The 22164-nt window shown below is 53.9% G+C and overlaps 1 protein-coding gene across 3 annotated transcripts in view; it reads right to left on the bottom strand.

Annotated features, from left to right (window-relative positions):
- The window catches only part of DENND1A (DENN domain containing 1A), a 549524-nt gene that overhangs the window by 141584 nt on the left and 385776 nt on the right, over positions 1-22164 (bottom strand). For all 3 annotated transcript variants that reach the window (XM_055143062.1, XM_055143108.1, XM_055143161.1), the window contains one exon: positions 17968-18069. In XM_055143062.1, coding sequence (XP_054999037.1) covers positions 17968-18069 — 102 coding nt within the window. The remainder of the gene's footprint in view (positions 1-17967; positions 18070-22164) is intronic.

The following is a 22164-nucleotide window of genomic DNA, read 5'->3' as shown; positions in this document are numbered from 1 at the left end:
CACGGCTCCTTGGGGTCTGGCACAGGCCTTCGTCGACGGCCATGAGCCCGGGACGGGACAGGCCGCCCTGTCCTTCTAACGGCCGGGAATCAAGCCCTTGTCTCCCTCGCCTTTGCCTTCACGGGACCTACTAGGGAGCCGGGCACATAGTAGGTGCTCAGGGAACACGAGGATTTTTCTTTTTCCATCGTTTCCCCCCCCCCGACCCCCAGAGTGACTGAGGTGTAACTGACGAGGTTGGCTATATTTCAAGTACATGGCGTGATGATCCAAACTATGTGTATATCACGGATCACCACAAGCTCCCTAACACGGCCATCACCCCAGTGACACTTCGCGCACACGTGTGCAGGGAATACTTTAGATCGACTTTCCCGGCAGATTTCGAGCATGCAGTATAGGCGTCAGTGCAGGCACCGGGCAGTCCATTAGCGCCTCCGAACACAGGTTCTAACGGGGGAGTTTGGGCCCTGGGACCAAGCTCCTCCCCGAGGCAGCACGTGCTGCACGAATAACCGTTCTATTAAAGAGATGAACAAACGCGCAGGCGCCCAGCAGAAGGCTCGAAGCCAGAGAATACCCAGCGGACAAGGCCGAGACTCGGGTCTGTCACGGGACTGGGTATCACGGGAGCCTCCCCGCCCCAGCCCCCCTTTGGGAGTTAAGAGTGGGCTTCCTGCCAGATTTGCTCTCCATCTGGATGTGTCCCAGGAGGACAGATCCCTCGGGCCAAGCCGCCCGTGAAGCCGGTACCTCTTCTGGGACCAATTGCACGCCTGACGCACAAGGCCCCCTAAAACTTCCCCCAGCCTGCGGGCTCTTGGCTTACGGGGAGCGTAGGAAGCGGCCGTGTGCGGGCGGCAACTCCGGGCCACCCAGAGTTGGGGCTCCTTGGAACTTGGGGTCGCCTTCCAACTCACAGAGAGAATCAGCGCACTACGCGGCCGCATCAGCCCATTTTAAAGCAATTTTACTTGGACCCAGGGTCACAGTTCAGCAAGGAACGGTCACTCATGCAGAGAACAGCTACTGAGGATGTGCTAGACCCTAAGCTCTGGAGCAGGTGTGAAGGGGGAACATTTTACCATATGTCACTGAATAATCGTTACACTGTTTTCCAGCACTGACTTTTCATTTTTTTAAATAAAGAGTTTCGCATTACACCCCATTTAAGAAAAAAAAAAGTCATAAAACCTGTGACGATTATGTAGTGATGTATGGGAGTCCTGGCCGAGAAGGGTTTGAAGAGATGGCAGAATAATCACAATATACAGATTCTCCCCCCCAACCCCTCCCCGCCATAGGAAAGCCCACCAGCCCCCCCCCCCCCCCCCACACACACACCTGCCATCTTCCGGCAGAGAAACCGGCCCAGCGCCACGACTAATCTCCAAGAAGACATGGGGCTGCTGAATTTCCCAGGTAGGACCAGTCCAGGCTGAGAACTCTGGGGCCTTCTTGGAACAGGGGCGGGCAGGTCCCCCCTGGGGCCTGAGGCCCAGCAGCCCGAAGCCACACCCGACAGACACCCACCCACACAGCAACGGCCCAGCTCCACGAGTGAACCCCATCAAGCTGCCACGCCACCAAACTGCTCCAGCTCTGGCTCAAGGAGGGCACGCCTGCCGCTGTTGACGGGAAAGCCCACCAAGTTCAGTGAGGAAAAACAGCAACACAGAGGGTTCTACTAGCCCCACGCAGCCCTGCAGACCCTCTGACAATGACTTCATTGTCAGATGATAGTCACAGTGAGATAGTAACAGTGATCATAGACGACCTTTATGGTCTCTATTTTGATCATTCCATTTGCCTCGGTGTCGAGACAAACAATATGGAGTAAATCTGTTTGTGCCTGCAAGGGGGCAGGGGAGGGTTATTGGGTGGGAAAGTGGGGACACTGGGGGCAGGAGGGTCACACTGGTGGTGGGGCTGGTGTTGGGACACTGAATGCCTGAAACAACTTCTAGGCCTTTTTTAAAAAAGAAAAAAAACATATATATAGGGCTGGAGCGATAGCACAGCGGTTGGGCGTTCGCCTTTCATGCGGCTGACCCGTGTTTTGATTCCTCCGCCCCTCTCGGAGAACCCGGCAAGTTACCGAGAGTATCGCGCCCGCATGGCAGAGCCTGGCAAGCTACCTGTGGTGTATTGGATGTGCCAAAACCAGTAACAAATAAGTCTCACAATGAGAGATGTTACTGGTGCCCGCTTGAACAAATCGATGAACAACGAGATGACAGTGACAGTGACAATTATAATATTAGGATTATTTTTAAAAAGAATAATCATGATATAACAATATAACACATGGAATAATCTCAACGTAACACAAGTAGTGCTGTAACAGAAGGATGTGCCATTTGCCTTGAGGGTGCACAGGACACATCAATGCGCCGTGAAGGGAGGGTCCAGGAAGAGTCAACCTCGGTGGAGCAGAGAAGTGAGAGAGAAAGAAGTCAGGGGCGGCAGGGAGGAAGCCACCCCACAGAGAATTGGTTTGCACAGCCTGGGTGAGAAGTACGGGGCCTGGGTGACACAGGCCAAGGGGAATCCACAGCCAACAAGGTCGATTTAGACAGTAGGTGTCGTCTTTCAGTGGAACTGATAAAAGTGAAGATGGATGTAACTTTTTCTTTTTTGGTGCAGGAAGTAGAGGTGTTTAAAGGTGTCTACCAAAAGCCATAAACTTTTATAGACACAAGACTCAGCAATTTTATTTCAACGAGTGTATGAAATTAGGGAAAATGGTGTTGAAATTTAGCTACAAATAGGTCCATCATGCTGTTTTAAGTAATGCAAAGCTTGAAATGATCAGGAAGGACTGGTCAAATATATTACGGCCTATTTGTGAGCTGGGGGATGGTGGTCCATGCGTGAGAGGATAGCTTTCAATGATCAAAACGGCTAAATGCAATATGCCAATGATTTCCCGTTTTACACTGTTACTGTGATGCAGAGTGATGACCTCATGACGCTTTGCCAAACAGGCACATGCATCCATAGGTTTAACGTCCAAGTTCCATGAATTGGGTTTCACGCATGGGAGTGATGAACTCAGGTCTATTTCATTTGTGGCATCAAAAACTACTCTCGGGGCTGGAGCGACAGCACAGCGAGTAGGGAGTTTGCCTTGCACGCGGCCGACCCAGGTTCGATTCCCAGCATCCCATATGGTCCCCTGAGCACCGCCAGGAGTAACTCCTGAATGCAGAGCCAGGAGTAACCCCTGTGCATCGCCAGGTGTGACCCAAAGGGCAAAAACAAAACAAAACAAAAACAAAACAAACAAAAAACACTACTCTCGGCCCACTACACTGATTTTATGGTTCTACACCAATTGGTGTTGGACTTGCGGCTGAAGAGAGCCAGCTTCAGCTCTGGTCTCTAGAGACCGCTGCTTCTCCAGGTACTTGTAACGATGTGGGGAGGCCAATGGTGAATCAACGGGCGAGGACACAAATGCAATTTCCAAGGTCTGGTTGGCCCAGACTGCTCGTCCGCTCCGGCACTCCCACACGGGCTCAAACAGTCACTGCACGTCCCCCTGAGCACTGCACTGAGCCAGGCACGGGATCATAGCCACATGCGGTGCAGCTGCTCAGGAGGGAGAGAATTCTGCACGTTCGGGTAGAGAAGACGGTGGGAAAGGGGTCGGGGGAAGGTGCTCGAGCGACCCAGCGGAGGGCGTGCCACGCAGTGCTCCGGGGAGCAGGTAGGTTTTTCTCTGGCAGAGGACAGAGAAGGGGAAGCACAAGCGGGCAAGTTGGGAGGTGAGACCGAGCAGGACCGATAAGGGGGTCGGGGAGGGGCGCCCAGGAGCAAGCGGCAGGAAGGTGTCCGGGGCACTCCGGGTAGGGAGCAGCTGTGTCTCCGCCTTCTCCCCTTCCCCACACGGATGCACAGAGCTCTCCGTGGTTCCCGCGCCCTGCCTCCCTTCCTGGGCTTACAAACCTCGGGACACCTGCCAGAACATTCCGCCAAGGGAAAACAAGACCATTTCTGTGATCATGACACCGGTTGTACCCGAGAAGGCGAAAAAGCAGAGAAGATCAAGACTGGAAACAGGAAAACCACTAACTTCTACCTCCACTGTCTGGAATATGCCACTGTGGGCAATCTGGAAGTTTCTTTAAGCATCTTTTCTGTCTAAGTATCTGGCTGTTATTCTTCATTATGGTTAGCAGGCAGGTATCATGCAATATCCCTCCTAGTTGCATCCTTAGGATTTCCTACGCGTTTCCCATTCTTCATACCCAGTGGCCTGAGTGTCTGAGCGGAAGGGTGGCCTGAATTAGTCTCCTGAATTTTGGCTGGGAAGTTTGCCTCCAACAGTGAGATGTGGTTGGCAGCCTGTCTCCACCTAGAAGTATTTGCTGGAGGGGATAAAAAAAAACTCCACCTCAAAAGAAGAGTAACTGGATCAAGCCTCGATACATACTTTAATACCTCATTACCATAAAGGAATATGGTCAGAGAATGGGAAATTGTCATTACGGAATGATAATTCGTTAATCACCATCATAAAGTCTGTTTTCAAAGAGCACTGGATTGTGGGTTTGATCACTGGTACCACGTGGGCCGCTGAGCAGGCCCAGGTGTGGCCAGAAATTGCCAAAACAACCCCCCCAAGTAAAAGAAGCATCAACCAAGTTAGAAGAATGAAATAGAAGGGCAGGGGAAGTAACGGGGGGCAGGGCTCCCACAAATGTGGATAAAAGACAGACGCACACAAATGCCTGGCTTGGGGAGAGAGTTCTGAGGGCTGGGGAGCGGGCGTGCGTGCATGAGGACCGTGGCTAAGTACTGCTGAGAGTGGCCACCCAGCATTGCCTGGGAGGCTACCCTTTCCTCCCACCCCCGAAACAAGCCCACAAATTCCGGGCTGGGAATATGAAGCAGGACCCTGGCAGAGTCCCGGGAGGTCTAGGTCCCAGGGGATCAAAGGTGGCATGTCCACAGAGCAGAAGCCTGCGGGAGCCGAGCTCTCCCTCCTGGCTGCCCAGCTTTCTCCAAGTCCGACAAGCGACTCATTAGCCAAACAGTGTACACGTCATGCTCGAGAGGGCATGAGATGCGTTCTTAAACTTTGGGAGAGGACCAGGTGAAGAGAGTGCTCGGGTCAAAGGCCTCAGAGGGCAAAACGCGGTGCTGCTAGCTTGCCAGCAGCCCCTGTGGGCTCCAGATAGAGAAGTCTGCACACGGGCCTGAGATCAATAAGAGATGGACGGTTCTTGCCACATGCCTTCTACAACCCTACAGCCAGGGAACAATAGGATATTGTTTGTGAGAAGGCATTTGCAAGTTCCGTGGAATCCAGCAACGCACTGGGGCATTAACCTTGATCACGTCCCCCTTTTACTTTTATTCTTCTTCTTCTTTAAGGGAGAAAAAGCAAACCGGAATAAGGTTAGCGAGTTTCCGAGTCAATTATCTGGGTAGCTGGTAGAAAGCTACCTTCCCTCCAAAGTTACTCCTTGCCTCATAAATCACGGGGGGGCACGAGCAGAGTGCCTCTGAAAGCTCGTCAATATTAGAATCTCCTCTGAAAATCAATGTCCACGGTTTCTTCTTTAGAAACGTTCACGTCATTAAGTCTTCCCTGATAACTAAGAGAACGCATACATTTGGACAAGGACAGTTTGGCGACTTTTCACAAATGAATGTCTGCAAATAACCACCACAATCAAGAGATGGCACTTTTTTTTTTTCCCGGGGAACCCTTTGTAGTGAGTTTCTGCCTTCTCCAATCCAGCCCCCGGCATCCACTGAACTCCTTTCATCCGCTACGGACCAGCTTGCTTTCTTCTAGAATTTTATATGAGTTCCGAAGGTAGAGTCTCTTGTGTCTGACTTCTTTGCTCAGTATGATGTATTTAAGATTCGCCCCTATTATTTGGTATGTCACAAATATTTTGCAATGGAACACTGACCCGGGATTATAAAAGTAAGGGATAATGTATATGACCCCCTCCTCCTACCCCCGTTACACACACACATACATACATACACACACACACACACCACCACCACCACCACCACCATTTTCCAGTTAATGGACATTAAGACCATCACCAGACATTGTTTCTTAGAATAAAGGCGCTGTAAACATTTATGTACAAACCTGCTTTGGGATGTCTATTTTTATTTCTCTTGGATAAATACCCAGGAGCAGCCAATTGGGTTTTCATGGTCCGTATTTAACTACATGGGGAGCTGCCAACCTATTTTCCAAGGTGGTCGTACAGTTTGAGTTCTATGTCAGCTGTCCTACCTCTTTGCTCACACTTGGCATTGTCAGTTTTTTTTTTGGGGGGGGGGTGAGGAGAGCTCTTGCGGGGGGAACCATAAAGTCACATATGCTCAGGTCTGATTTACACAGTTTAGTTTTGTTCATGAAGAATTCTCAAGGCGGCACAGAACACATGCGGTGAACCAGCACCACAACCAAGACACATGAAGGGCACAGTACGGTGGGGAGGGCACTTTCCTGGCATGCAGCCGATTCAGGTCTGGTTCCCGGCATCCCATTATGGCCCCTTGAGCCCCGCCAGGAGTGATTCCTGAGCACAGAACCAGGAGTAACACCTGAGCATGGCCGGGTGTGGCCCCCAAACCAAACCAAAGCAGACACAATCAATCCACCATCCCCAGTGCCGGAGCCCTTCATGGCCAGCTGTTCCTCCCCACCCAGCCCCCAACTGACGGTGTGTACTGACTTTGTGCGCTAGTTTCGCCTCTCTGGGAGCATCGAATTAACGGACTCTTTCCCTGAGCGTAATGAGCTCTTCGTCCATCCTGCTGACGAGGCCGGCAGTTAGTTGCTTTTTATTGTTGAGTGGGGCTCGATTTTAATGGGCCTACCACTGTTCAGGCATCCGACACCTCGAGGACATCTGGACCACTGTCAGGGGCTGGTGACAAGCATTGGTGGGCAGACACAGGCACCTTCATTTGCTCGGTCAAGAAAACCAGGCTGAGGACACACAAGGAGAAGCAGGCAGAGACTCCAGTGGGGCACGGACCTCGTTGAGGCATGGACTCGCACCTTGGGGACACCTTCCCATGGAGGTGGTGGCCCCTGGCACCTCTTTAGTTGTGGAGTGTCAAGTATTTTTTTTACTTTTTTTTTTGGGTCACACCCAGCACTGCTCAGGGGTTACTCCTGGCTCTGCACTCAGTAATTACTCCTGGCGGTGCTCGAAGGACCATGTGGGATGCTGCGAATTGAACCCGGGTCAGCCACGTGCAAGGCAAACGCCCTACCCGCTGTGCTATCGCTCCAGCCCCGTCTGGTCAAGTATTTTGCTGACTTTTATTTAGTTTTTGCGTTTTGGGTCACACCCAGTGATGCACCAGGGTTACTCCTGACTCTGCACTCAGAAATTACTCCTGGCGGTTCTCGAGGGACCATATGGGATGCTGGGTATTGAACCCAGGTTGGCCTCATGCAAGGCGAATACCTTCTCCGCTGTGCTATCACTGTACTCCAGCCCCTTTGCTGGCTTTAAAACTGGACTCTCCTCCTGCTATCTCTTCTAGCAGACAGTTACTTTTCAGATCTGAGTCTTGAGAGTGGTTTCTCTCAGTCTGTAGCTTGCCTCTTGGTTTCTGTATAGGAAGAGAGGTTCTTAACCTTCGAGAAGGTTCAATTTCTTACTTTTCCCTTTTGATTTTGGGGCCACCCCTGGCAGTGCTCAGAGCTTACTCCTGGCTCTAGGTGCAGGGATCACTTCTGGCGGGGTTCAGGGAAACGTATGGGATGCTGGGGATGGAACCCAGGTCAGTGATGTGCAAGGCAGGTGCCCTCCCTGCTGTGCTACTGCTCCAGCTTACAGCTGTATTCATATTTATGCTTGAAGAAGACAATGTTACTGCATCCCAACCACCACCAATATTCTTCCACTGATGCCCCTTCTCACCTACCCCCACTTTCACCCTCTCTTCTGCTTCCCACTTTGACCAAATCAGTTCTCTGAAAGAGTCTTGGGGTTTGTTTTCACTGGCCATTGTCTACTACTTACATTTTTTTCTAGATATGATCCAGAATGAGCTTTCTCTTTCCATGACTTATTTCCCTTAACACGGCGCCCTGTAGTTTCATCCATGTTGTAGCAAAATACATGATTTCATCTTTTTTTCTTATGGCGGATCAGTAGTTCAGTGTATTTGATGCCAAAATTGCCCCAAAGATTTCTTAAGTGTTTGTTTCTGTCTATAGGTCTACCATTCATTTGAAACTAATATTTGCATCAGGTATAACAACCATTTCTTTCCCGTGCGACCATCCAGTTATTCTAGTAGCTTTCACGAAAGGGGGAAAAAATCCCTAATTATTTTTGCGTATTTGTTAAAACCCAACAAAGGGCTAGAGAGATGTATAGCGGGTAAATCACTTCCCTTGCATCAGCTAACTTGAGTCTAATTCCAGGCACTGAATTCCCTAGCCCCACCAGGAGGGTCCCCTAAGCGCAGAGCCAGGAGGAAGCCCTGAGCACAGCTGCGACCCCCCCCCAAACTAATCAAAGACCAACTGGCCACTTATGTGTGGGGCTAATTTTAAGCCACTCTATTCTACTGAAATGTATGTCTATGTATATTGTTGATCTACATTTTCTGTACCATGATAGTAAAGAAGGGAATAAAAGTCCTACAATTACGTTCTTTTTCAACATTGTTTTGGCTATTCTAGATCTTTCGCATATTCATGTATAGTTTAGAATCAGTGCACCAATTTTTTAAAGCCATCTGGAATTTGGGTTGGGATTAAGTTGAATCTATAGATCAATTTAGGGGAAATTAACATCTTAAAAATATTGAGTCTTCCAATCCAAAACATGGAATATCTTTCCATTTGCTTAGGTCTTTAAAATTGTTTTTCTCAGAATTCTCTGTTTCATAAGTTTTAGTATCAAACCCTGCACATATTTTGTTAAATTTATTCTGAAGTAGTTTGTGTTTTGTGTGTGCTATTTTAAATGGTACTTTCAAAAATTTCATTTTCAATTGCTCATTTCTAGTGTATAGAGATATATTTGAGTTTTGTGTACTGACTTACTACTGAATAAAGGCAAGTTTTCATCATTCTTTCTTACTTTTTTTTTTGTCGGGGGAGGTTTGGGCCACACCTGGCGAGTCTTGGTGGCCTTGGGGATCCTGAAGGGCTGCTGGGGACCTAACCTGGGTCGGCAGTGTGCAGAGTTCCCGCTCCGCCTCAACTAAATTCAGGTTGCATTTATGAAAATATACTATTTTTCTTCTTGAATCACTTTGCAATTGTGGAACTCAAGGAATTTCTTCCTTTAATTTGTTAAAATTACAAGCGCAAAGTTGTTTATAAAACTTGCCTATTTCCTTCTTTTAAAATTATGATTTTTGGGGTGGGGAACCACCCGGCGGGACTTGGGGGACCATATGTGGTGCGGGGACTCGAGCATTATTGAGTTGCAAAGCAAATGTCTGAACTTCTGGACTATCTCTTTGGCGGCCCCCTTCCTTCCCCCCCCCCCGCTGCACCATTGGACTATTTTTAAGTTTACAGACAAGTTGCCAAGACAGTATAGAGAATGCCTACTTGCTCCTCATCCAAACTCAGTTTCTCCTAATAATATATTTTTCTTTTTTGAAAAAGGGGCCACAACTGACAGTGCTCAGGGATCAGTCTTGGTGGTACTCAGGGAAAATAGGTGGTACTGGGGATCAAACCCTAGGTGAGCCACATGTAAGGTGATCACCCTCCCTGCCATGCTGTCTCTCTGGCCCTGACCTCCTAATGCTATATTATTATTATTATATTATTATTATTATTTTGCTTTTTGGGTCACACCCGGCGATGCACAGGGGTTACTCCTGGCTCTGCACTCAGGAATTACTTCTGACAGGGCTCAGGGGACCATATGGGATGCTGGGACTTGAACCCAGGTCAGCCGCGTGCGGGGAAAACGCCCTCCCCACTGGGCTATCGCTCCAGCCCCGCCTAATGCTATCTTACATTCCACAAACCCCTCACCTTGGTCACCACAAAGACACCAGCCATGACACATCAGTCCTCCTGTTCCTGAGAGCTCACCTCTTCCCCCCTCTATGTCCCCTTCCCTCTCCCCGAGTCCCACGCCTGAGATGGGGCTTACACGCAGTTGCTGCGTCTCCTTCGCTCTCCCCTCCCCACCTGGGGCCGCTGCCTTCATCTTTCCCTTGTCCTTCGAGCCTGGCAGGTTCGAGAGGCCCTAACAGGCATCTGAGCTCCTGTCTCTGCCTTCGGGGGTAGCTGAGGTTTCTGCCATGCTCGCAGGGGTTTCTGGGAAAGCAGAGCCCAGGGAGACGATCTTCCTCCTCGCCTCTGGCGGGGCAGATGTGACGGTCATGCAGCACCACTGTGACGTGACCCGAGACTACTGGGTGAAGGTGGCGGCCATCGTTTATCCACGAGGTCCCTTCCCTGAGTCAGTTCTTGGCAGTGACTCGCTAGGTGCACAAGCCTCAAGGGCGTGAGTCGGGGACAAGGGGCTCCTGGAGGACGGTCATCGGCCAACAGATGGATGCAGCTATTGTACAAACGTTTGCAAACTGAGTTTTATTTCATGTGTTTTTTTTTTGTTGTTGTTTGGGGGCCACAGCTGGACATGCTCAGGGGTTACTCCTGGCTCTGCACTTAGGAACTATTCCTGGCGGTGCTCAGGGGGTCACTTGGGAGGCTGGGATCGAACCAGGCAATTGCCTGACCCGCTGTATTATTGCTCCGGCCCCTGTGTTTTGAGTATTTTGGTGACGTCTAGCAGTGCTCAGGACTTACTCCTGCCTCTGTGCTCAGAGATCACTCCTGGGAGTGCCCGGGGGGTTGATCTGCATGCTGGGGGTGGAACCTGGGTGCCTGACCTGCTGTACTCTAGTCCCGACGGTCTGCATCTAGAACAAATACTGGTCTCTTCTGCCCGCCAAGTCCTTAGGTTAGAGTTAGCATGGTAGAACTTTCTCACCCATTTGCTTTCATCCATGGGACTCCTCAAAACCCAATTCTTGTAGACAGCATATGATGGGGTCTTGCTTTTTCAAAAAATAGATGTGCTTCCACAAGCTTCTTAAATTGGAATATGTAGACCCTGCCAGTTTAAAATGTAATAACTAATAGAGTTCAGTAAACCCATCCTCTCGCTAACTCTGTTTCATTTGTATCTGGTTCCTTTATCCTGCTCTCACCGCCCCCCTCCCGGATCTTAGGGGTTTTCATTACTGGTTTACTAGCTACACATCTCTTCTCCCTTTGCGGTTCCTTTAAGGTTTGCCATACACACCTCTAATGTAACAGTCTACCTTCAAAAGCCATCACACCAGTTCAACACACATGGTTGAAGAAACCCCATTCCCTCATTCTGATGCATCTTACCTGCATTTCATGTCTAGGTACATCAAACAATACACGTATTGGGGATAGTTTCACTTTAAATTCTCAACTGCTTTTAACAGGTGCTCAAGAGAGAAAAGAAGTCTCTTCTATTTACTCCCAGTCTCTTCTATTTACTACTTATGAGTTCTTTACTCCGTTACTCCGTGAGTGTCGTTTCTCTTCAGTCTGAGGGGCTTCCTTTAGTATTTCTTGTTTTTTTTTTGTTTTTTTTTTTTTGCTTTTTGGGTCACACCCGGCGATGCACAGGGGTCACTCCTGGCTCATGCACTCAGGAATCACCCCTGGCGGTGCTCAGGGGACCATATGGGATGCTGGGATCTGAACCCGGGTCGGCCGCGTGCAAGGCAAATGCCCTACCCGCTGTGCTATCGCTCCAGCCCCAATATTTCTTGCACTGTAGGTCTTCTGTCAATGCTTTCTCTCACTTGTTTGTCTATACAGTCTTAATTTTTGCCTTTCAGCTTTGGAGGATACTTAATTGGCTGCAGAGCTCTAGTTGGCAAAAACGTTGCCTTGCGACTTGAATACTGTCATCCCATTATTTTCTGGCTTCCGCAGCTCCTTCAGAAAGTCTTCTGTTGTTTCATTCCAAAGATGCGCCATTTGCCTACGATTCTAATATCTTCTTTTTTGATCACCAGCTTTGAGTAACCATCCTGAGGTGACTTGATGCGATTTCGTATGTGTCTGTGTTGCCCGAACTCTGCTATTTGGGACTCGGAGGTTATAGGTGATAATTTCATGAAAAGATATGCCTTCACCTTCACGCCTCCCAGGACTTCCGTGGCTCGTCTGGGAGCCCCTCGAGTTCGTGTTATGAGTCTGTGGGCTCAGTGACCTTTGGGGAGTCTTCTTCCTGCCTACGCTTCACTGGGGATGGTTTCTGTTGCTGTGTCTCCAAAGTTCACTGATCTCTGATGCGGGGGTGTCTCCATCCGTCCTAAGGTTACCAACACGTTTTTCATTCGTTATTTTATTCCTTCCCCGCCCCTGGATGTTACCTTTCACATATCCACAGATGTCCACTGCTTTCACTTCTCTCCCTCTGCAGCTCAGGTCTTCTTCAAATTCACGTGCATTTTTATAATCTCTCTAAAACCTACTGGAAGGCACTTTATCTTCTATTCCTCAAACTGGCCATTTTCGAGTTTGTTGCTATAGACCAGATTTTTCCCTCTGGGTTATGAGTTACTGTCTGATTCTCAAAACGCCTAGTACTTTTTTGACAGGATGCCTGATACCATGAATATTACAAATTGTTTAGAGTTGGATTTTGTTGTCTTCTTCTCATGAGGGCTGAAGTTTATTTAAAGGAGCAGTAAACTGTGTATCAGGTTGGTGATGGTAATTAAAAAAAAACTTAATAACTTTTTTTTTTTAGCTTTTTGGGTCACACCCGGCGATGCACAGGGGTTATTCCAGGCTCTACACTCGGGAATTACTCCTGGCGGTGCTCAGGGGACCACATGGGATGCCGGGATTTGAACCCGGGTTGGCCGCGTGCAAGGCAAACACCCTACCCGCTGTGCTATTGCTCTAGCCCCAAAACTTAATAACTTTTTAATTAAACTTAACACAAATATCATTTATATACAACTAAATGGTTAAGGTTTTTGTTGCTTACTTTTTGGGCTTTGGGGTCATCTCCAGAGGTGCTCAGGCATGACTCTTATGCTACTTGGGGAACCATACCCACTGTTGGGGATCCAACTGGCATTTGTCATACGCAAGGCAAGCCCCCTGGCTCCTGTACTATCTCTCTGGCACCTACTCACGCTCATAATACTGCCACCGAGATAAACACCTACAGGATGGGGCCAGAGCGATAGCCTAGCGTGTTGGACACTTGCCCTGCACACGGTTCACTTGAATTCGATCCTTGACATGCCAGATGGTCATCAGGAGTAGTTCCTGAGTGCAGAGCCAGGAGTAATGCCTGAGCATTGCTGAGTGTGACCCCAAAAGCCAAAAAAACTAAACACACACACACACACAAAACCCTACAGGGCCAAAGATATTGCTTAGCAAGTCAGCTCGCATGTTTTACATGCAAGAGGTACATGTTTGATCCCCAGCTCTGCATGGTTCCCTGAGCACAAATCAGGAGTAATGTCTGAGCACCGGGGGGTACAGTCCCCAAACCAACACCTTCCCTATCCTCTCCCTGCCACAAATACCCGAAAAAGACCACCCAAACTCAACCCCCTAGTATATTACCAGCATACCTGAAGCTCTGATATTCCATAAATGTCTTATTCTCATTCTCTCTCTCCCTCCCTATCTCTCTCTCTCTCTCCCTCCCTCCTTCTCTTCCCCCCCCTCTTTTTCTGGTGCTCAGCAGACCATGCCATGCGGGGGTCCCAATCTTGAAGCCATCACCCCAGCCCAAGGCTCCTCTTTTCTGCTCAAAGTAGCACTGAAATAGTCTCTATTGCAGAGCTAATTTGCACTCTTACCAAACCATGCCTCCTGGGTGTCTGACGGGTGTTTCGACTGATCTCTCAGATCAGCTCCGACTCCGTCTCCTCTCTCAAGACTCTGATCTATCTCCGAGCCCTCAACGCAGAAGAGCGTCGTGCTTTGTTGGGGATCCCCCTTCTGGCTTCAGGGTCCAGAAGATGCCCCAAGGCAAAAAGCTACTTGCCTTTTTCTCAGGCATTCAGTCCTGATGGCCCGCTGGCCGATCATGTGAAAAATAAGTCATTTTCAGGTGTGCCCCAAGTTCTACTGGTTAATGGAAGGAGGCTAAATCCGTTTCTGATTTTCCCATCGAGACTAGAAGCAGAACAAAGGCTCCTTCCGATAAAACTTCCAGCATGGATGCCATCTCCCAAAATAACCCAATCCATATGTCTCTTTCCATCCTTCCATCTATCTATTCCGTGGCGGCGAGATCCCCGGGAAACAAAGAGGAACAGAACTTGATTCCTGCCCGCAAATAAATCACAATTAAAAGGCAGAGCCAGAACTGAGTAATAAATTATACGGCTGCGTGATAAGGAGAATTATACAAGCGGTACAAGGGCCTGGGAGAGCAGGGAAAAGATACGGCCCAATCTGCTCGGAGAGGTTGGGAAGGCTTCTCAGGGCCCGTTTCTGTTTAGAGTTAAGTCTTGAAAAATGAGCCAGAGATAGAGGGGTTAAGACATCTCGGGCCAAAGACATTCTCGACGCAGGGCCTGAGATGACGAAACACCATGTAAGCCTGGGAGAAGGCTCGGGAGCTCCAGACACCTACAGCCGAAGGCAGGAGGAGGGAGAGGAGGCCAAGGCGGAGAGCACGGAGAGGCCGCCAGGAAGGAGACTGGCCACCGTTTGCTGCCCAGAGCCCAGCATCCCTGAGGACCACCTGGGGCGCTCCTAGGATGTACGCTGAACTGTCCATGTCACTCTCACTCCAACCTGCTCCGAGAGCGTCAGTAACGAAGCTCACAATGAGCGAGGGAAGGAGCCAGCATGTAAACACAGGCCTGAGTCCCGGAGTCGTAGGAGGAACCGACCGCGAAGCCACAGGCAACGAGGAGCATGGAAGCATGTTCTTCCTCTTCAAGTTTTGGGGTCTTTTCTTCTTTCTTTAGTTTATTATTATCTTTTTTTGAGGGGGTGTCACACCCAGCGATACTCAGGGGTTCCTCCTGGCTCTGCACTTAGGAATTACTCTTGGCGGTGTCTGGGAGACCATATGGGATGCCGGGGATCGAACCCTGGTCAGCTGTGTGCAAGGCAAATGCCCTACCCGCTGTTCTTATCATCTTATTCTCCCTAGTGATACTCTCACTGATGGAACAGTTTTAAGTCACAGGCCAAAGGGGAAACGTCTGCTTCAGGAAGGCCACGCTGGGGGCTGGGAGATGGCTCAGAGCACTGGGGCAAGTGCTTTGATCCCCAGCACTGCATGCACCCAAGAGTGACCCCTACGCGGCACCGAGCTGGGCTGAAGCCCCTCAGCGGTACACCCCCAAATACAAAACTTTTTTTTTTTTTTTTTTGCTTTTTGGGTCACACCCGGCCATGCACAAGGGGTCACTCCTGGCTCATGCACTCAGGAATCACCCCTGGTGGTGCTCAGGGGACCATATGGGATGCTGGGATTTGAACCCGGGTCGGCCGCGTGCAAGGTAAACGCCCTACCCGCTGTGCTATCGCTTCAGCCCCCCCAAATACAAAACTTTTTAAGAAAAAGAAATGGGCCCACTCGGGGCTGGAAGGAAGAACCAGCGGCAGGAGAGAAGAGCTGCCTCCGGTGGTGGCTGGGATGGAGCCGTGGGTCTCAGACACGTGTAACGGGAGCTTCTTTCTTTGTTGGGGGGACACACTTGTGCTTAGAGATCACTCCTGGTGGTGCTGGGGACCGTTGAGCGGTGCTGAGGATCAGAGCAGGCTGGCGGAGGGCAAGGCCAGTTACTCGCTGCCCTATCTCTCACTCCACCCCCACCCCCATCCCCATACAAAACCCTCTTAATGCGAAGACCAGTCGAGCCGCCTCATTGACAGCTGGGCGACTCGGAGGCCCTGGGGATCGGCGGATACGCTGCCAGTCGAGGTCCCCAGAAACACAGGCTTGCAGGCCACGGTCTCCCCACCGAGGCCCTCGGAGCTCAGGACGCGCACGGTGCCATCGGGGCAGTTGCAGGGGACACATCCGGGACGTCCGGGAAAATCCCGGCACCCTCAGAACCACGGACTCTCCACAGTACCAGCTTGGGAGTTTGAACGCGTCCAGAGCCCCCAGCGCTGTGGAACGTTCCTGTCCTGGCCAGCAGCCAGCAGCAGCGGGAAGGGGCTTCCTGTGTGGGCTGAAGACTCGGGACAGCCCCCCGCCCCCCTGCCCCTGCTGCCCCCCCCACACCCACCCCAGCCCACCTGTGGTTGCTGCCGACAGTTTTACTAAGAGCAGACCCAGGTACCTGGCACTGAACTCTGAGCACGTGCAAGGGCAGGGGCAGGTATGGGGACAGCACCACCCACCGTCTCATCCACCGCCCCAGCAAACCTTGTCACAGGCCTCGGGCCCCTTTTCCCAGCACGGGACGCAGAGGGGAGGGCGACTCGCTGGAAGCCTCTGGTTTCCTGGAGGCAGCCTGGGACACGCCACCTCCAGGAGCCCCCAGGAGCCGTCCCTACGTGGTGCCGACCGTGGGTCCCTCGGGTGGGAGTCCTCCTCCCGTGGGACCACAGCTCTGTGACCCCACGACACGTGTGGAGTCCACATGCCCCTTCCCCCCCGAAATGTGCTCTTTTGTTTATGTTGTGTGGGCTCCAACTGGCAGTGCTCAGGGCTCAGCCCAGGCTGTGCGCTCTGGAATCACTCCTGGCAGTGCCAGGGGGGAGAGGGGGGCCATGGGGGCGCTGGGGACCCAACCCTGGCGGGCCGTGTGCGAGGCAAGCACCTTACTTGCCAGACGACTGCTCTGGCCCTGTCACGTGCGCCTGGAAAGGTGGAGACGAGCTTCCGCTTGACGGCTCAGCGCCCTGGACCGTGGGCCCCTGGCACCGCGCCCCGGCCTCGCTCTTCCGGGCACTCGGCAGGGAGCCCCGAACCCTCACACCACCTTGACCTCGACTCTTCGTTTTATTTTGGTTTGAGTTTTGGACGCTGCTCTGGGCTTCCTCTTGGCTCTGCACACAGGGATCACTCCTGGTGGGACTTCCCGGGGGTGGGGGTGGGTCGGGACCATATGGGGGGTTGCTAGGAATCGAACCCGGGTCAGCTGCATGGAAAGCAAATTTCCCGCCCACTGCACTATCACTCTGGGCTCTTGTGTTCCGTGCGTGGGAATAACGGGGGCTCCAACCCAGGGCCTCACACAAGCCAGACCAGGCCCGACCACCGGGCCCCAGCCCCAGCTGGCTTTGGCGAGCTTTGTCAGGGTGGGGGCCAGGCTGGGAACCTCGGATTCCTGAGCTCTGAAGAGCTCAACTTACGGCCAGGAGGGGAGGCCCTCTGACGCCGACCGACCGTGTTCCCTGAGCAGACATGAGTGTCCACAAAGGCCTGGCCTGGCCGGGCACCGTGGCCCTGCCATCCCTCACCCCCACTGCCGCGGTCTCTCCCCGCCTCCTCTCCAGAGCTCTGCCAAGTGCTCGGTGAGCAGGTGCGCACCCTGGCTGAACCTTCATCCCCCGTACCCGGGAGGCCCCCGACTCTCCCATCAGGTCCCCCCAATCCTCCTCAAGTTGTGCAGATGTGAGCCCGTGTGGTCACCTGCTGCTTACTCGACCCCATGGCCTGTCTGGGCCCGGAGGAGAGAGATGTAGGGGTGAGGGGGAGCGGGAGAATGTGGCCTGCTGGAGGCCGGGAGCAATGGCTGAGTCGGAGGGTGGGGCAGAAGAAACGACCTGCTCACACCCATCTGCGGGGACCCCTCTGGGAAGCCGGACCCCGACCCCCACAGGAGGGCGCACACCCCAGGCCCCCAGGCCACACCTCGTCTTGGGGGTCCGTGGCGAGGGCAGGAGTTGGAGGAGCAGGCATGCCCCCGGGACCGAGATTCCAGAGGGAGCGGAGACAGGACCCCGGAGCCGGTGCCCGCCCTGCCGGCCCCCTTCCCCAGCCAGGTACCTACCACGTCATTTGGAAGGCTCTGGAGGTCATCGAAGGGCGTTTCCAGGGTGTTGGTGTCCACGTTCAGGATCACGACGTCGTCCAAGGCCATAGTTCGGACCTTCTGCAAGTGAAACAAAGCCCACGAGAGAGTCACTGCAGTGCTGGAGGGAGGAGATTCCCTCTGGCTTCCCCGCTGGCTGACGGGATCTCAGAGCTCAGGGTCCCCAGCAGAGCAGCCCAGGGGACCCGTGCCTACGTTTGTGTTTCTGTTAGGGGTGGGAGGAAGGACAGAGGGACAGGAGGGAGACGAGCCCCTACTGGAAGGGGCTCTCCACAGCCTGCAGAGGTCCTGGCCGGGGTGGGGTGCTGCCGAGTTCCCCCTGTGACGCCTTTCCCCCGGCTCAGAGCTGCCAGCTCAACCCCGTCTCCCCCAGCCAAGCTCCGTTCACTGGCCAGCACTTCAGGATTGCTATCTCGATTCCTTTTTTTTTTTCTTTTTGGGTCACAACGGTGATGCTCAGGGGTTACTCCTGGCTCTGCACTTGGGAATTACTCCTGGCGGTGCTCAGGGGACCAGATGGGATGCTGGGAATCGAACCCGGGTCGGCGCATGCAAGGCAAACACCCTCCCCGCTGTGCTATCGCTCCAGCCCCCTCAATTCCATTCTTTTTTTTTTTTTTGCTTTTTGGGTCACACCTGGCAATGCACAGGGGTTACCCCTGGCTCTGCACTCAGGAATCACTCCTGGTGGTGCTCAGGGGACCATATGGGATGCTGGGAATCGAACCCGGGTCCGCGCGTGCAAGGCAAATGCCCTCCCCGCTGTGCTATCACTCCAGCCCCCTCAATTCCACTCTTTGTGGACAAGCACCTTATCCAAACAGGGCGCTCTTGGCCCTGAGAGTCGCCATGACACCAGGGCCTTGGACATCTCAGTGTGGGGGGGCCACTGTTGGCCATTCAGAGCCACTGGGATGATGGCGTCGGGGTGCCCCCGCCCTCGGGGGGCCCTGCTGACAGCAGTGGCGAGGAAGCGGCCGGCACCTCAGGGTGCTAGTGCCGTGGACACGCCCCTGGGAACTCCCCGCCGTCACTGGCAATCATGACACCCGTCCTTGCCTCTAACTTGCACGAGGCCCATGCCGCCCGCCGCCCTGGCACCCCAGGGTTCTCTAAGCTGAGGCTCCAGGAAGCGGAGCAGCCCAGCACCAGCTGCCGCCGTGGCTGGTGGCCTGTGTGTCCTCAGCCACCCTTGGGTGGGGCCGAGACTCGGCGTCTGCCTCCCCAGTGGGGGTGTGGACCCCTTCGGGGGCTCGCTGAGGTCCACCGCCGCAGAGTAACCGGCGCTTGCTCAGTGCTCCTTGGCGCGGCGGGTGTTGAACCCCCATCTCTGGGGAAGCCAGACCCAGGCAGTCCCCAGACGCCCCAAAGTCTTGGCGCCCCCCGCAGCTGGGAAGGAGCCTCTGAGGGCTGCAAAAGGGCCACCGGGGCCCCGTCCACCCACCGAGACAGGAGACCAGAAGCTCCAGCTCCTTTTGCTAGTGGCTTCTCCATGTGTGTGTGTGTGTGTGTGTGTGTGTGTGTGTGTGTGTGTGGTTTGTGGAGGGGGAGCACCACGGAGCTCCAGCCGTTCCTGACCGTTAGCTATGGGGCCAGGGCTGCAGAGGGGCGCACGCTCTCCTCCGACACGCACGGGAACAAACAGGCCTCATCTGCAAGGTGGACAGGAGCGTGGCTAGTATGACACAAAACACGACCATTCCACCCAGAGTGATTCCTGAGTGCAGAGCCAGGAGTAACCCCTGAGCACTGCCGCTGGGTGTGACCCAAAAAGCAAAAAAAACTCCCCCAAAGCCCAAAAATCCAAGTTAAATTGTGAGCCACACACCGGGAGAAGTTCTGAAGGCAACCTCCACCCCTGCCCCTCCATTCTGCTCGGTGTGGCCCCCTCGCCCCCCAAGTCACAGGGGCACTTGCGCCTCTCCGGTGGGTTAGCTGGCGAGGGCCCCCTTCCCTTGGCACAGATGGGCAAGTGAGGCCCACGGGCTCCCTCATCGAGGCGCCATTGGGAGGCGCCCCCCTTACCCCTCCCTGCCCGGCTGTGTGGAGCAGAGCTGGGCTCCAGGCCACACAGAAGCTACCGTGGTGACTCGTCTAGAGAGGGTGCAGCATCCCCCCCATCCCACTCTGCTAGCTCTGGGTTCTCTCTTCAGACACAGACAGATGCTGGCCCCCCAACACCAACTCTCAGGGGCAGCCAGCGACTCGGGAACTTAGCCGGGGACCTCAGCACTGGAGGAGGGTAGTGGTGCCCCCACACTCACTCACTCATCTCTTCCCACCTTCCAAACAGTTCAAACAGAGGGGGGCAGAGGCCACGGCCACGGGAGGGCACGGCCACAGGAGGGCACAGTCACGGGAGGGCATAACCACGGGAGGGCACGGTCATGGGAGGGCACAGTCACGGGAGGGCACAGTCACGGGAGGGCATGGCCACGGGAGGGCACGGTCATGGGAGGGCACAGTCACAGGAGGGCACAGTCATGGGAGGGCATGGCCACAGGAGGGCACAGTCACGGAGGGCACAGTCACAGGAGGGCATGGCCACAGGAAGGCACGGCTACGGGAGGGCAGAGTCATGGGAGGGCACAGTCACGGGAGGGCACGGCCACGGGAAGGCACAGCCACAACAGGGCACGGCCCACAGCAGGGCACGGCCACGGCAGGGCACGGCCACAGCAGGGCGAGGCCCACAGCAGGGCACAGTCACAGGAGGGCATGGCCACAGGAAGGCACGGCTACGGGAGGGCAGAGTCATGGGAGGGCACAGTCACGGGAGGGCACAGTCATGGGAGGGCACGGCCACGAGAAGGCACGGCCACAACAGGGCACGGCCCACAGCAGGGCACGGCCACGGCAGGGCACGGCCACAGCAGGGCGAGGCCCACAGCAGGGCACGGCCACGGCAGGGCACGGCCCCCGGGAGCGCTGGCTGTTGCTTCTGCACTGCAACACGGGCTGTGGCTTCTGTGTTCTCAGGGGGCGCAGGCACGGAGCAGCCCCCGGCTCTCCACGCTGGGCTGAAACAGGCCTTTGATTTCTCCCCACTCCTGGTGGAGGGCTCGCTGCTCAAGCTGTGTGGAGTGTTTACTTTCGCGACAATGGCAGCAGGCTGAAGAAGGGGCGGGGAGGGGGGGACCTGGCTCTTTCTCCTCCGAGGCCTGCCAGGGTCCCCTTAGTGACCAGCAGGCCCCCAGAACAGGCCCCGGCCAGGAGCCTGGCTGCACAGTTTCCTCTTCCAGGACAACTCGCCGCCCCAGAGGGGCCGGGTGGTTCCAGGGCTGCGCGGGCCCCGGCGTTTCCAAGGGAAGACCGGGCGCCAGCGGGGTCTCCACAAGGCTTGGGAGACCGGGGGGTGGGGGGGCGAAGGCAGGCTGAGGAACAGCCCCCTTAACCGGGGCAGCTGAGAGAGTGTATGGGGGAAAAGGCACTTGCCGTGCCCAGGGCTGGCCCAGGATGACCCCCCAAATATCACCTGGCGTGGTGCCTGAGCACAGCCAGGACTGAGCCCTGAGCACTGCCAGGTATGGTCTGAGCTCCCTGCCCCCCCCAAAGAAACCCAACCAAAGCCCCTAATGGACAAAAAACCTAACTGGGGGGCTGGAGCGATAGCACAGCAGGTAGGGCGTTTGCCTTGCACGCGGCCGACCTGGGTTCAAATCCCAGCATCCCATATGGTCCTCTGAGCACCGCCAGGAGTAATTCCTGAGTACAGAGCCAGGAGTGACCCCTGTGCATCGCCGGGTGTGACCCAAAAAGAAAAAAAAAACACCTAACTGGGGTTGGGGGCCAACGAAGCTGTTTGTCACAGCACACATCACCCTGAGGGACATGTTCTCCCGGGAGGAGGAAAGGCAGTTCAGGGAGGCCCAAGGAATGCCCTGAGACACCAGCTGGGGGGCCCCAAGGGTGACCCCAGGAAGCCAACAGGCTCCTTCTGCAGACCTCGTGGGCTGCAACTGGTTGGCGTGGCGCCCCCCCACTGCAACACGCTTGTATGGACCACACCCTCCACACCCGCCCCCCGTGGCAGCGTGGCAGACAGAAAAGGCGAGAGGAGAAGTGCTCAGCGACCCTCGCCCGGGCATCCTTCCCACCCAATCCCCTCCTCAGAAAAACAATCGAAATCCTTTTCTCCTGCTCCAGGTTTTCTCA

The sequence above is a fragment of the Sorex araneus genome, chromosome 1, assembly GCF_027595985.1.
Source record: "Sorex araneus isolate mSorAra2 chromosome 1, mSorAra2.pri, whole genome shotgun sequence".
In the NCBI taxonomy this organism is placed as follows: Eukaryota; Metazoa; Chordata; class Mammalia; order Eulipotyphla; family Soricidae; genus Sorex; species Sorex araneus.
This window is presented reverse-complemented; position numbering and strand designations above follow the sequence as displayed.